Source organism: Thunnus thynnus, chromosome 21 (genome assembly GCF_963924715.1).
Source record: "Thunnus thynnus chromosome 21, fThuThy2.1, whole genome shotgun sequence".
NCBI lineage: Eukaryota > Metazoa > Chordata > Actinopteri > Scombriformes > Scombridae > Thunnus > Thunnus thynnus.
In genome coordinates this window covers 2,081,913-2,094,616 of record NC_089537.1, presented here as the reverse complement: position 1 = coordinate 2,094,616, position 12,704 = coordinate 2,081,913, and the positions used below count along the sequence as shown (strand labels likewise).

At 43.5% G+C, this 12,704-nt stretch overlaps 1 protein-coding gene across 2 annotated transcripts in view; it reads left to right on the top strand.

Moving 5' to 3' along the window:
• The window catches only part of fars2 (phenylalanyl-tRNA synthetase 2, mitochondrial), a 142,865-nt gene that overhangs the window by 36,503 nt on the left and 93,658 nt on the right, over positions 1 to 12,704 (top strand). For both annotated transcript variants that reach the window (XM_067577818.1, XM_067577819.1), the window contains exons 4-8: positions 927 to 1,013; positions 1,746 to 1,805; positions 2,694 to 2,862; positions 2,947 to 3,109; positions 3,882 to 4,013. In XM_067577818.1, the coding sequence (XP_067433919.1) occupies positions 927 to 1,013; positions 1,746 to 1,805; positions 2,694 to 2,862; positions 2,947 to 3,109; positions 3,882 to 4,013 (611 nt within the window). The remainder of the gene's footprint in view (positions 1 to 926; positions 1,014 to 1,745; positions 1,806 to 2,693; positions 2,863 to 2,946; positions 3,110 to 3,881; positions 4,014 to 12,704) is intronic.

Below are 12,704 nucleotides of genomic sequence, written 5' to 3'. Positions count from 1 at the left end.
TGGAGCTAGTTTACACTACTTTATATACAGTTAGCTAGTTTAGTCCAGTGGTTCCCAACCTAGGGGTCGGGCCCCTCCAAAGGGTCAGCAGATAAATCTGAGGGGTGGTGAGATGATTAATGGGAGAGGAAAGAAGAAAAAACAAAGTTCTGATACACAAATCTGTTTTCAGTTTTTGGACTTTTTCTCTAATCTTTGATTTTTGCTGAAATATTGGATCATTTGAACATTTATTGAAATGAAAGCATGTGAGAAGTTTAGAGGGAAAAATCACTATTTGGTGGAGCTGTTAACAACTCATAGACATGTGAAATGTGACCCCGACTACACACTGCTTTTTGTAAGACGTCAAAAGACAAAAAGGTTGGAAACCACTGGTTTCATCTTTAACAATGTGTTGTATTTTAAAAGCTTGTTATATTATCCATTGTGTCAAATCTTCATCTGAAAAGTAACTAAAGCTGTCAAATAAATGTAGTGGAGTAGAAAGTACAATATTTCCCTCTGAAATGTAGTGGAGTGGAAGTATAAAGTAGCATTTACAGGACTGTCGTGACTCAAGAGGGCTAACGTAGCAGCTAGCATCTACCCTACTTTTAAACTTAAAATAAGCTTTTTGAACACTGTAATAACTCGATTTCCACAAACATCACAGTTCTAACTGAACCATTTACAACCAGTAAACACTGCACAGATATAACATTTAGTGCACATGTACACAGGTTTACAAAGATCAATATCTGGATTTCAATCAATATTGGATCATTCAAATAGAAAGCTGCGTCAGTAGTTTTAGTATTTGTGGTATTGTGTGTATAAATACTGTCTGCAGTAATATAAGTAGTAACAGCAGTTTTATGACTCGTCTCTTCTGGTTGTTTTTTCTGTGAGTTCTTCCTTCAGCTTGTGTCTGTTTGTTTCCGCAGTGCTTACATCGGTCGCTGGGGCAACCCGCTGTTCTCTGTCCACGACAACCTGAGCCCCGTCGTTACCGTGGAGCAGAACTTCGACAGGTCAGCGGCTTCAAAAAAAAACATCAATCAATCGACTGATTTGATTGATTGAACGGCAGGTCGAACAACTGAGCACAAAGCTTTTTTACAAAAGAGAATATTCAAGATTCAATCATTTATTACCAGTGAAACATTGATCGGTGTTTGTCTCGGTGTCGTCAATACAAACACACATCAGCATAAACACATCATGTATCAAATACTCCAGCAAGGTAAATACAGCATCAGCATAAACATATAAAACACTCTAATAGAGTAAATAAGAAACCAGCTGAGAGACACAGTTAAACTGAAGTGATGATGAGGAGTTTAGGGCCTTCGCTGCCTCAGGATATCAGCTCTTAATATCACATCATATTTTTCCTGAAGGGAGGGAAACGATCCTCAGCGTGCACAACGTTTGGCAAATCTTGACCAATGATTTCTGCTGCAGCTTTCACTACTTTATTAAACTACTTCCTGTCATCAGCTGAGCTCACATCACTGCCTTTGATGCCTCAAACTTCCTGAGTTGTTGCAGGAAGAACATCCATTGACGTTCCATTTAAGAGAAGAAGAAATGAAATAAACATGTTATAAAAGTTTGTTTACTTATCTTTACATTTAATTTAATAGTTAAGTGTGAACATTTTGTTATAATTGTGCCTGATGTTAAACACTGATTATCTTTATTTGGAAAGAATGACAAATTATGGCATTAAATGTGATTGGTTGGTATGATTTGATTGACAGCTTGCTGATCCCGCCCGACCACCCGAGCAGGAAACGAGGAGACAATTATTACCTGAACAGGTGAGAGACTGAAACAACATGTTGATCATGAACGTCTGAGTGTTTTTTTTTGCCTCTGCTGCTGGATAAACTGGGTTTACTGGGCTGGGCCTCGTTTCCTGAAAGCATATTTATATAGATATCGATCTTCCTCCTTAAACTTAAGAGGTTTTTCCCAAAAGCATCGTAACTGAAAACACTTAGAAACGATCGCAGAGTAACGAGTGACTCCTGAACACTCAGCGGAGACCGAGAGGAAACAAAGACTTCATGTTTTATTGACGTTTTCATTGTTTACTTGTTGTTTACTTTCTACTTTTTGATGTAAAAAGAGTGATGTTGGTGTTTTAAATTAGAAAGTAAAACTAAACCAACACACACACGTTAATTTAATGTCATATCTTCATCTCCTCTGACTGATTTGACTCTTCTTCTGTGGTATATTTTTTTGTTTGCATAGACACAGACTGTAGAAAACATTTATTTGTGTGGTTTACAACATTTATCCTTTGTGTTGTGTGTATTTTTAAAATACAGCACGACTTACAGACAGTTAAATATGAAGAGTGACTTTAAAATGTATTCAGCATCATCTTCATCACCTTCATCACCTTCAGCACCACGGACAGTTGACGTTAAGAAGCTCTGAACGGCGTGAACGTGAACTCGCTCTTTAGTGCCGCTTTGGGAAACGTGTAGAAATGTCTCAGATCGATGTTTATCTGGAGGCCAAGGTTTCAGCAGCTGGGAAGATGTCGGGGTTTGAAACAAACACCAACGAAGAAGAAGAAGTTACCAAACTGATCGTCACTTAAACCTGTTTTAATATATGAAACAAGCTCATATCAATAATCTATTAACGCAGAAACATCTGTAACATCTGTGTTGTTTCTGTCTGTTTGTGTCCAGATCGACGATGCTTCGCGCTCACACCTCGGCCCACCAGAAGGAGCTGGTGCGCTCCGGTCTGGATGCGTTCCTATTGGCCGGAGACGTTTACAGGCGGGACGAGATCGACGCCAGTCACTACCCGGTCTTCCACCAGATGGAGGGCGTCCGCCTCTTCTCCAACCACGAGGTAGGAGAGTCACACACACACTGAGCTTGTTGTTGTTGTTGTTGTTGTCGTCGCAGGTATTTACATCTTCTTCCCGCCTCTCAGCTGTTCTCCAAGGTGCAGGACGGCGAAGATCTGTCGCTGTTCGAGGTCGGAGGTCGGAGGTCGCCTCAGAAACAGGAAACGCACACGCTGGAGGCCGTTAAGCTGCTGGAGTTCGACCTGAAACGCACACTGACCAGACTCGTCAGTCAGCTGTTTGGAGGAGGTGAGACGACCAATCCGTACGCAACACAACGACAACAACGACACAACAACAACGACACAACAACAATAACACAACGACAACAACGACACAACAACAACACAACGACAACAACGACACAACAACAACAACAACACAACACAACGACACGGTAACAACAACAACGACACGATAACACAACAACAACAACAACAACAACAAAACAACATCACAACAACAACAAACCACAATAACACAACAACACAATGACACGATAACAACAACAACACAACACAATAACACAACACAACAACAACAAAACAATAACAACACACCACAATAACAACAACAACAACAACAAAACAACAAACCACAACAATACAACACAATAACGACACAATAATAACAACAACACAATCACAACAACACAATGACACAACAACGTAACAATACAACAACACAACAACAACAACAACACAATAACAACAAACCACAACAACACAACACAATAACAACAACACAACAATACAATAACGACAACACAATAACAACAATACAACAACAACACACCACAAAAACAACAACACAACAACAAAACAACACAAAATACCACAACAACAACACAATAACACAACAACAAAACAACAACACAACAACAAACCACAAAAGCACAACAACACAATAACAACAAAACACCAAAATACCACAACGACAAAACAACAGGACAATTTATATTTACTGACATGTAAACAAGTTTCTCTCTTCCTCCTCCTCCTCTTCCTCCTCCTCCTCTCAGATCTGGAGGTCAGATGGGTCGACTGTTACTTCCCCTTCACTCATCCCTCCTTTGAGATGGAGGTGCGTTTCCAGGGCGACTGGATGGAGGTGCTGGGCTGCGGAGTGATGGAGCAGGAGCTGCTGAACTCTGGTCAGAACACACACACACGCACACACACACGCACACACACACGCACACACACACACACACACGCACGAACACACACACACACACACACACACACACACACACACACAGACCCTTGTTTATGTTTCTGCCTCGAGCCCTTGTGCAAGGCAGTGAATGCTCTGATGCTCGGTTGTCATGGCGACAGATCAGTGTGTGTGTTCAGACTCGTCTGTCTCGTTTTAACCATTTAAATTCATTGATGACTTTGGAAACAGCAGATTGACACAACGATCCCGACTCAACCACTTACAAGCTTCCTGCCAGAGCTTTCAACCGCTGCCAACAAAGAGGAGAGAAACTGTTTTTCTTCACTTTTTACGCACAAACTGCAGCAAAACTGAGGAAGACGGATGTTTATCGGTGGATAGCGGTCGGTTTCCTGCTTCAAGAAATCTCAGATAGTGAAAAAACTTTGTGCAGCTAAAACACAATTATATGAGCTAATACACACACACACACGCACACACACACACACACGCAGGCAGGTCACAGATTGATTTGTTGATTTGTCCAACAGGCTGTTTAGAGCAGTTCAGCCACTCACATCTGGCCTGTCACACCAGATTTCAAGTGGTGATTTACACACACACACACGCACACACACACACACACCATATCAAAACAAAAGAACACGGACACCCTCTCTCTCTCTCTCTCTCTCTCTCTGTCTGTATCTGTGTGTGTCGGTGTCTCTCGCCCCTCTCTCTCCTGTCAGCCTGCTAAGTGGCTAGCTTGCTGCTTTGCCCTTGAACAAAGCTGCAGCGCTGCGCTCCACTTCACCGCTGCTTGTTCCAATCAATAATACATGCTTTAAGACGTAAAGAGCGGCCGGATTACACCGCCGCACCGCGTGTGTGTGTTTGTCGGTGTGTGTGTGTGTGTGTGTGTGTGTGTGTGTGTGTGTGTGTGTGTGTGTGTCTGCTGGTATTGACACACTTCAACAAGTATGTCTGTTGCGTCAGTGTTCATAGACAGCAGATATGTCTCATCTCTTACTTAAAGCTGCAACAATTAGTAGATGAATCAATTAGTTGTCAACTATTTAATTAATTGCCAATTATTTTGATCATTTATTGATCATTTTGAGTCATTTTTTAAGTAAAAAATGGTCCCAGTTCTCTGGTTTCTGGTTTCTTCAGTCCTCTATGTCAGAGTATAAATACTGTATGGACCTGGAAATGTGCAGACTTTGTCCTCTTTAATAAATCAACTGAGTTAACCTGAGTTTGACCTCTGAACCCTGCAGACGATGACCTCAGGTGTAGTTTTCAGCCCTGCCAGAGGAGGGAGCTGCAGATCAAAAACCCATCGCTCCATCTGCTGCACAAATCTCTGTCATTTTCCCTCCATTATTCAACACCCTGCATCACCTGTCTCCCTCTCCTGTGTGCGTGCATGTAGCTCAAAACTCTGCAGGTGTGTGTGTGTGTGTGTGTGTGTGTGTGTGTGTGTGTGTGTGTGTGTGTGTGTGTGCTCGTGAACACGTCCAAATCCATTTCCTGCAGCGCTCCACGACTGAAATAGACTGTTTCAGGACACACACAGCGAGATGGAAGCGCCTTTGGCCGTTTTACACTTGGGCTGTTCCTCTGTGTGTGTGTGTGTGTGTGTGTGTGTGTGTGTTTGTGTGTGTGTGTGTGTGTGTGTGTGTGTTAATGTGTGTGTGTGTTAATGTGTGTGTGTGTGCGTGCCTCCATGTATTTCCGCCTGACAGTAGAAGCAGTAGGAGGCTAAATTGATGCTGAGGTCCAAACAGAGGCAGAGGAAGTGGAAACTCTATCAAAGTCACACACACACACACACACACACACACACACACAAACACACACACACACACACACACACACACACACACACACACACTGATGTAAATCTCTACCAGTCAGCATGTAAACATCGAGCAGCCTGAAGAATCCTGTGAATTATTTTTTTATCCTGATACACGCTGTAGAGAAACTACATGACAGAACTCTTTACTTTCAGAAACATAATAATAAATATAAGTTCATGAGTGAAATCATCACTAAAAAAGCAAACCCAGCAGCAGCAGCAGGAGTCTCATGTTTCAGCGTCAGATGTCATTTTGTTTTTTAGTTTTATTAGAAGTAAGAAAATGCATCACAGCAGTCTCCCATCTGTCCACCGCTGTTTCCTCCTGCGTCGTCCTCACACACATCTGTCTGTTTCTTTATTAACACACACACACTCTGCACATTTCAGGTCTGTACTTGCAATAAAATATGATTCATTTTATGTCCTTAACAGGTTCACACACAGATTAAACATTCAGTTACACACATCACATCATATCCTCAACTTCTTGTTGACATTTAGCTTGTTGTGCTTCATATCACAAACTCTTCACTTTGCACTGAAGTTGTTTGAGAAATGTACAAAGTTTTACAAAGTCCAGAGGTTGATGATCTGCAGCACATCAAGCTAGTTCCTGCACATGCTCAGTAGCGTCTGTCATACACAGAACTACTCTCTGGAGACTGAAAACATGATGCTGTTATTAGTCTTTGGAGCCGTTCCTAAACAAACTAACGTGACCAAACTCTTCATGATGAAGGAACATGTGACCCAGTGCAGCGGTGTGACTCACTGACGTGTTTTTAATCAGATATATCAGCTTTGATACACACACGATACTGGTTAGTAGATCAGTTCATTGTTGGTTTGGATCCAAACATGAAGACAAATATAGAAAAAATCACCAGAATGACACTTTAATGTTAAGGGTAAGTTATTGTGAGTCGGTGTGTGTGTGTGTGTGTGTGTGTGTGTGTGTGTGTGTGTGTGTGTGTGTGTGTGTGTGTGTGTGTGTGTATTTCTGCCCTTGGCACTGCAGCAATGCTCTTGACATTCATGCTTTTTTAGACACACACACACACACACACACGCCTGCTCTCCTTTCATTCTTCTTCTTTCTTTCATTTGTTCACTCTCTTGACTGCAGGAGTCAAGTTTATCACACACACTCACACACACACACACACACACACACACACACACACACACACTCACACACAGACACGTGCACGCCTCCTTCATTCTCATTCTCACTCTCTCAACTCTCTTCACCCCCTCCACCTCCCCTACACTGCGGCAGTGTGGCTCCGTTGCCTTGGAAACCACTCATTCAAACCCCCCCCCCACTTCACCCCCCCTCCCACCATCCCAATCCACTCTCCATCCCCTACACACACACACACACACACACACATACACACACACACACACTTTTTTTCTGGAGCACAGAGAGTGAGAGACAACGAAGAAGAGCCAGCGAAAAGAGAGAAAAAGGGAAGGAGGGGGGCGAGAGAGCATAAGAGTAAATGCAATTAACAGAGAGAGAGAGAGAGGAGGAGGAGGAGGAGGAGGGAGGGAAGGAGGCGAGGACGGAGGAAAGAAGGGAACAGACACAATAGGAAAATGATGGAGGGAAGATTAAACGAGTGGCAGGACCCCGTCTCCACAAGGAGGCGGCAACAGGGGACACCAGTTGGCGTGTGTGTGTGTGTGTGTGTGTGTGTGTGTGTGTGTGTGTGTGTGTGTGTGTGTGTGTGTGTGTGTGTGTTATTTAATGGTGTGGAAGCGTGACTACCATATGTGTTGCCCGAGGCCCAGTGTGATGGGGAGAGAGTTAATGAGAGATGTAAGAGGAGGAGGAGGAGGAGGAGGGATGGAGGAAGGTAAGAAGGAAAGAAAGGGATGAAGAAAAAAGGTGAGGATGAGAGGAAGAGAAGGATGGAAATAAGTAAAAAAAAATGTAAAGAGGAAAGAACAAGGGAGCATAACTGAGAGAAAAAGGAAATAAAGGAAGGAAAAGGGAGTGAACGAGGAAAGGAAGAGGAAGATGTGAATGAAGGAAGACAAAGAGAAGGAAAAGAGGAGGGAGGAAGGTAAGACGGGATTTAGGAATGTTAGGAGAGGGAGGGAGGAAAGGATCGATGAAGGAGAGGAGGAAAGAAGAGATGGAAAGGGAGATGGGGAACGAAGGAGGAGGGGAGGAATGAAGGTACCAAGAGAGGAATGAAAGGGAGGAAGGAGGAGTGAGGAAGAAGATGTCGAGGGAGGAAAAAGGGAAAAGAAAAGAGGAGAAGGAAGAAGGGAACAAGGAATAAAACGAGAGGATGAGGGAGAAGAGAAAGATGTGAGGAAGGAAGGAAGGAATAAAGGAGGGAGGAGAGGAAGAGAGAAGAGTGGAGGAAAAGACGGATGAAAGGAGGAAGGTAACGAGAGATGAGAGAAGGTAAAATGGGAAGGAGGGAAGATGGAGGAAGAAGTGAAGGAGAGGGAGGGAGAGAATAAGAAGGGGAGGAAAGGGAGCGAGGGAGGAGAGGAAGGAAAAAGGAGGAGGGAAGGAAAGAGGGTCATGAGAGAGGGAGGAAAGAAGAGATGGAAAGGGAGCGAGGGAGGAGAGGAAGGAGAGAGGAATAAGGGAGGAGATGAGGAGGATGGAAGGAAACAAGGGAGGAGAGGAAGAAAGAAGAAGAGGAGGGAAGGAAGGACGGGAATGAGAGAGGGAGGATAGGAGTGAGGATACAGAGAAGGAGGGGGGAAGGAAAGAGGAGAGGAAAGACAGGAGAAGGGAGTGAGAGAAGAGGAAGGAAAGGATGTAGGAGGGAAGGAGAAAAGAGGAGGGAAACAAAAGATAGAGGGAGCGGAGGAAGGGAGGAGAAAAAAGAGGAGAGGAGTGATGGATGGATTGAGAGGAGAAAATGGGGTTTTAATAGAGATGGCGGGATGGAGGGATGACAGAGAGAGAGAGAGATAAATGTCTTCATTAATTCACTGATGAGGGGGAGCTGGTAGAGCGAGGCAGAGAACCAACGGAGAGAGAGAGAGTCTATTTCTTCTTTGCTTATTTATTCATCAGGATCCCCCCGGAGACGGAGTCCCTACACACACACACACACACACACACACACACACACACACACACACACACACACACACACACACTCACACACACACACTCTCACACACACACACACACACACACACACACACACCTCTCTGTCTTTCACTAGTGTGTGTCTGTGTGTGTCTTTTTTCTGCATGTGTTTATGTGTGTTGGAGGGAAAACAACACACACACACAGTCACATATTATGAACACACATACACACACAATAGGGAAAAAGTACACACAGACACACACACACACACACACACACACACTGTCCTTTCCTGTGTCTGTACAAGTGTGTGTTTCTTTTTATCTGGTGTGTGTTTGTAACATTTGTTTTTATTTGTTTGTGTGTTTTGAAGTGTTTTGTGTGTACTTCAGTACTTCTGTGCCGTACTGGTTTTTGTGTGTTTGTGCGTCGTTGTGTGTACCTTTTGTATAATATGTGTTTGTGTGTTAGTAATGTGTGTTGTTTTTATCCCTGATAGTGAGCGTTTGTGTTTGTTTGTTTTGCAAACTTCACACACAGGTACAAAAATAGACACACACATATACACACACACACACACACACACAGAAAAACACACAACTTTTTCCTTATGGTGTGTATTTTTGTGTGTATAATGTGTGACTGACTGTAATTGTGTGTGTGTGTATGTGTGTCTGCTTGTACTTTGTGTATTTTAGTGTTACTGTTTGTGTTACTGGTGTGTTGTTATATGTATTTGTGTTTATTTTTTGTGTACTTCAGTGTGTGTGTGTTTGTTGTGACACACAGACACACACACACACACACACACACACACACACACACACACAGACAATGAAGCAGGTACAAAAATACACACATGCATAAAGACACGTTAACACACAGAAATACACAAACGCACAACCTCACACACACACTAACACTCAAATACACACAAGGAGACAAAAAATAGTGTGTGTGTGTGTGTGTGTGTGTGAGAGATTGTGTGTGTGTGTGTGTGTGTGTGTGTGTGTCCCAGGGGTTTTCCCTCCAGTGTCGGCGGGCAGCATATGGGACTTGGCGCTAATGACCACACCTCCTCGCCAAAAGCTGATTTACACACACACTCATGCACGTGTGTGTGTGTGTGTGTGTGTATGTGTGTGTGTGTGTGTGTGTGTGTGTGTGTGTGTGTGTGTGTGTGTGTGTGTGTGTGTGTGTGATGAAGGTTGAAGCTGAAATCTGATTAAAGTCGTGTTGGCGACAATTAACAGCCTTTCAAACCCGACGCCCCGAGCCCTGTGGGACTGAGTGTGTGTGTGTGTGTGTGTGTGTGTGTGTGTGTGTGTGTGGTTCAGGTGGCAGCTCTCGATCTTAATCCCCCCCCCCCCCCCACCCCCCCTCTGAATAAATCATGTGACCCTTCCCCTCCTTCCTCCATCCATCCATCTCTCATTAAACCTCGTCTGTCATTTTTTCCGTCTCTCTCTCTCTTTTCGTTCTGATGAGTCTGCAGTTTGATCCCTCGTTCCCGCCTTTTTTTTTTTGTTCCTCTTTTCTTTTCCTCCGTCTGTCTGAAGATGGAGGGATGGAGAGAGTAAAGCAGGGGAACAAAAGAGAAGATAATGGGACGCGTGGCGACCTTTCTCCTCCAGTGTGTTTGCAGGCTTGTAAAGACCCGCCTCCTCCCGCTGACCTCTGACCCCTTTGTGATGATTGACAGCTCCTCTCATCCCTCCATCTTTCTCTCTTCCACCAGCATCCCACTTTCTTTTATTTCCTTTTTCTTCAGCTAAAAAGTCATTTCATCCTTCTCATCCTTTCTTTTTTCCTTCCATCATCCCTCTGTTGTCCCTCATCCTATCCTCCATCCCACCATCCTTTGCACTTTTTCCTCCCTCTCTCATCCCTCCATCTTTTCTTCTTCTCCTCCTTTTCATCCCCATGTCCTTATTTTCTATTTTTTCATCACTCTCTTCTTTTCATCCTTCCTACTCCAGCCTTGTTTCCTTTATCCTCCTTTGCTCCCTGCATCATCCCTCCATCCTTTCCTCCTTTTATCCCTCTGTTTCTCCTCCATCTCCTTCCATCCTTCCTTATCCAAGCCTTGTTTTCTAGTTTTCGTACGTCCTCCTTCCATCTTCACTTTATCCCTCTTCATCCTTCTTTTCTTTCTTTCTTTCTTTATTTCCCCTCTATGTTTTCTTCCTCTCCTCCTTTCATCCCTCTATCCTTGCTGTATTGTTTTTCCTTCGGTCATCGCTGCAGCCTTGTTTCCTTTCCTCCGAGTCTCATTCCCATCATCCCCCCATCCATCCTTCCTTCCTTTCATTCATTCATTCATTCATTTTTCTTCCTACCTCCATCTTTTTAACCCCCAGTTCTCCCAGTGGGGGCAATAACTGGTGGACAGCTGGTGCCCACACACACACACACACACACACACACACACACACACACACACACACACACAGTCTGTCTACATGTTCATTCATGTCTGTCATGTTCACACACTCTAATAATATAATAATAGTATTAAAACAAAAAAATAAGAAAAGGAATAAAACTTTCTACACACACACACACACACACACACACACACACACACACACACACCTTCACTATGACAGAATATGATAAAAATACACACAAACAACACAAATATAAACACACAGTAATGCAGAACAGTGAGAAACTGTAAAAATACGACGACATAAAAAAACACAGCAGCTTCCTGTTTCCTCTTTTTCTATCCACACACACACCTGAGCAGACCGTGTGTGTGTGTGTGTGTGTGTGTGTGTGTGTGTGTGTGTCTGGGGTTTGCGAAGGGCAGAACAAACATTTGTTTGTGCAGCGATCCATCTCAGCCCGGCCTGCTTCCTCCATAACAAACAGACCAGAGAGAGAGGGGGGGGGGTGATGGAGAGAGAGCGATGGGGGAGGAAGTGAGAGACAGTGTGTGTGTGTGATAGAGAGAGAGAGAGAGAGAGAGAGAGAGATGTCGTCCACCTGAAACACATAAATATGTTTGACGTCTAGCTCAGCGTTTTTGTGTAGCAGATGGTTTATCTAAACGAGTTTGTTCTCTCAAGAAAAAAACGACACAACAGGTCGTAATGTCAGTCGCCCAAAAAAACGACCTTTTGTTAGTTTGAGTGACAGCTGCCATCTAGCGGGCGTAGTAACTGTGAGGTGGAGCAGCGGTGCAGATCAGATGACGTGTATATATATGGACAGATTTCCTGTTTGGCATACCCAAACGGAAAAGTTTATAACAGGAGAACTGTGAGGCTAAAATTCCTGTATCAGGCTTCATTTGACAAGGGACATCTTCTAGTTTCTGTGTGTGTTTAGCATGTGTGTGTTTAGCATGTGTTTGTTTAGCATGTGTTTGTTTAGCATGTGTTTGTTTAGCATGTGTGTGTTTAGCATTTGTGTGTTTAGTGTGTGTGTGTTTAGCATGTGTGTGTTTAGCGTGTGTGTGTTTAGCGTGTGTGTGTTTAGCATGTGTGTGTTTAGCATTTGTGTGTTTAGCATGTGTTTGTTTAGCATGTGTGTGTTTAGCATTTGTGTGTTTAGCATGTGTTTGTTTAGCATGTGTGTGTTTAGCATGTGTTTGTTTAGCATGTGTGTGTTTAGCATGTGTGTGTTTAGCGTGTGTGTGTTTAGCGTGTGTGTGTTTAGCATGTGTGTGTTTAGCATGTGTGTGTTTAGCATGTGTTTGTTTAGCATGTGTGTGTTTAGCATGTGTGTGTTTAGCATTTGTG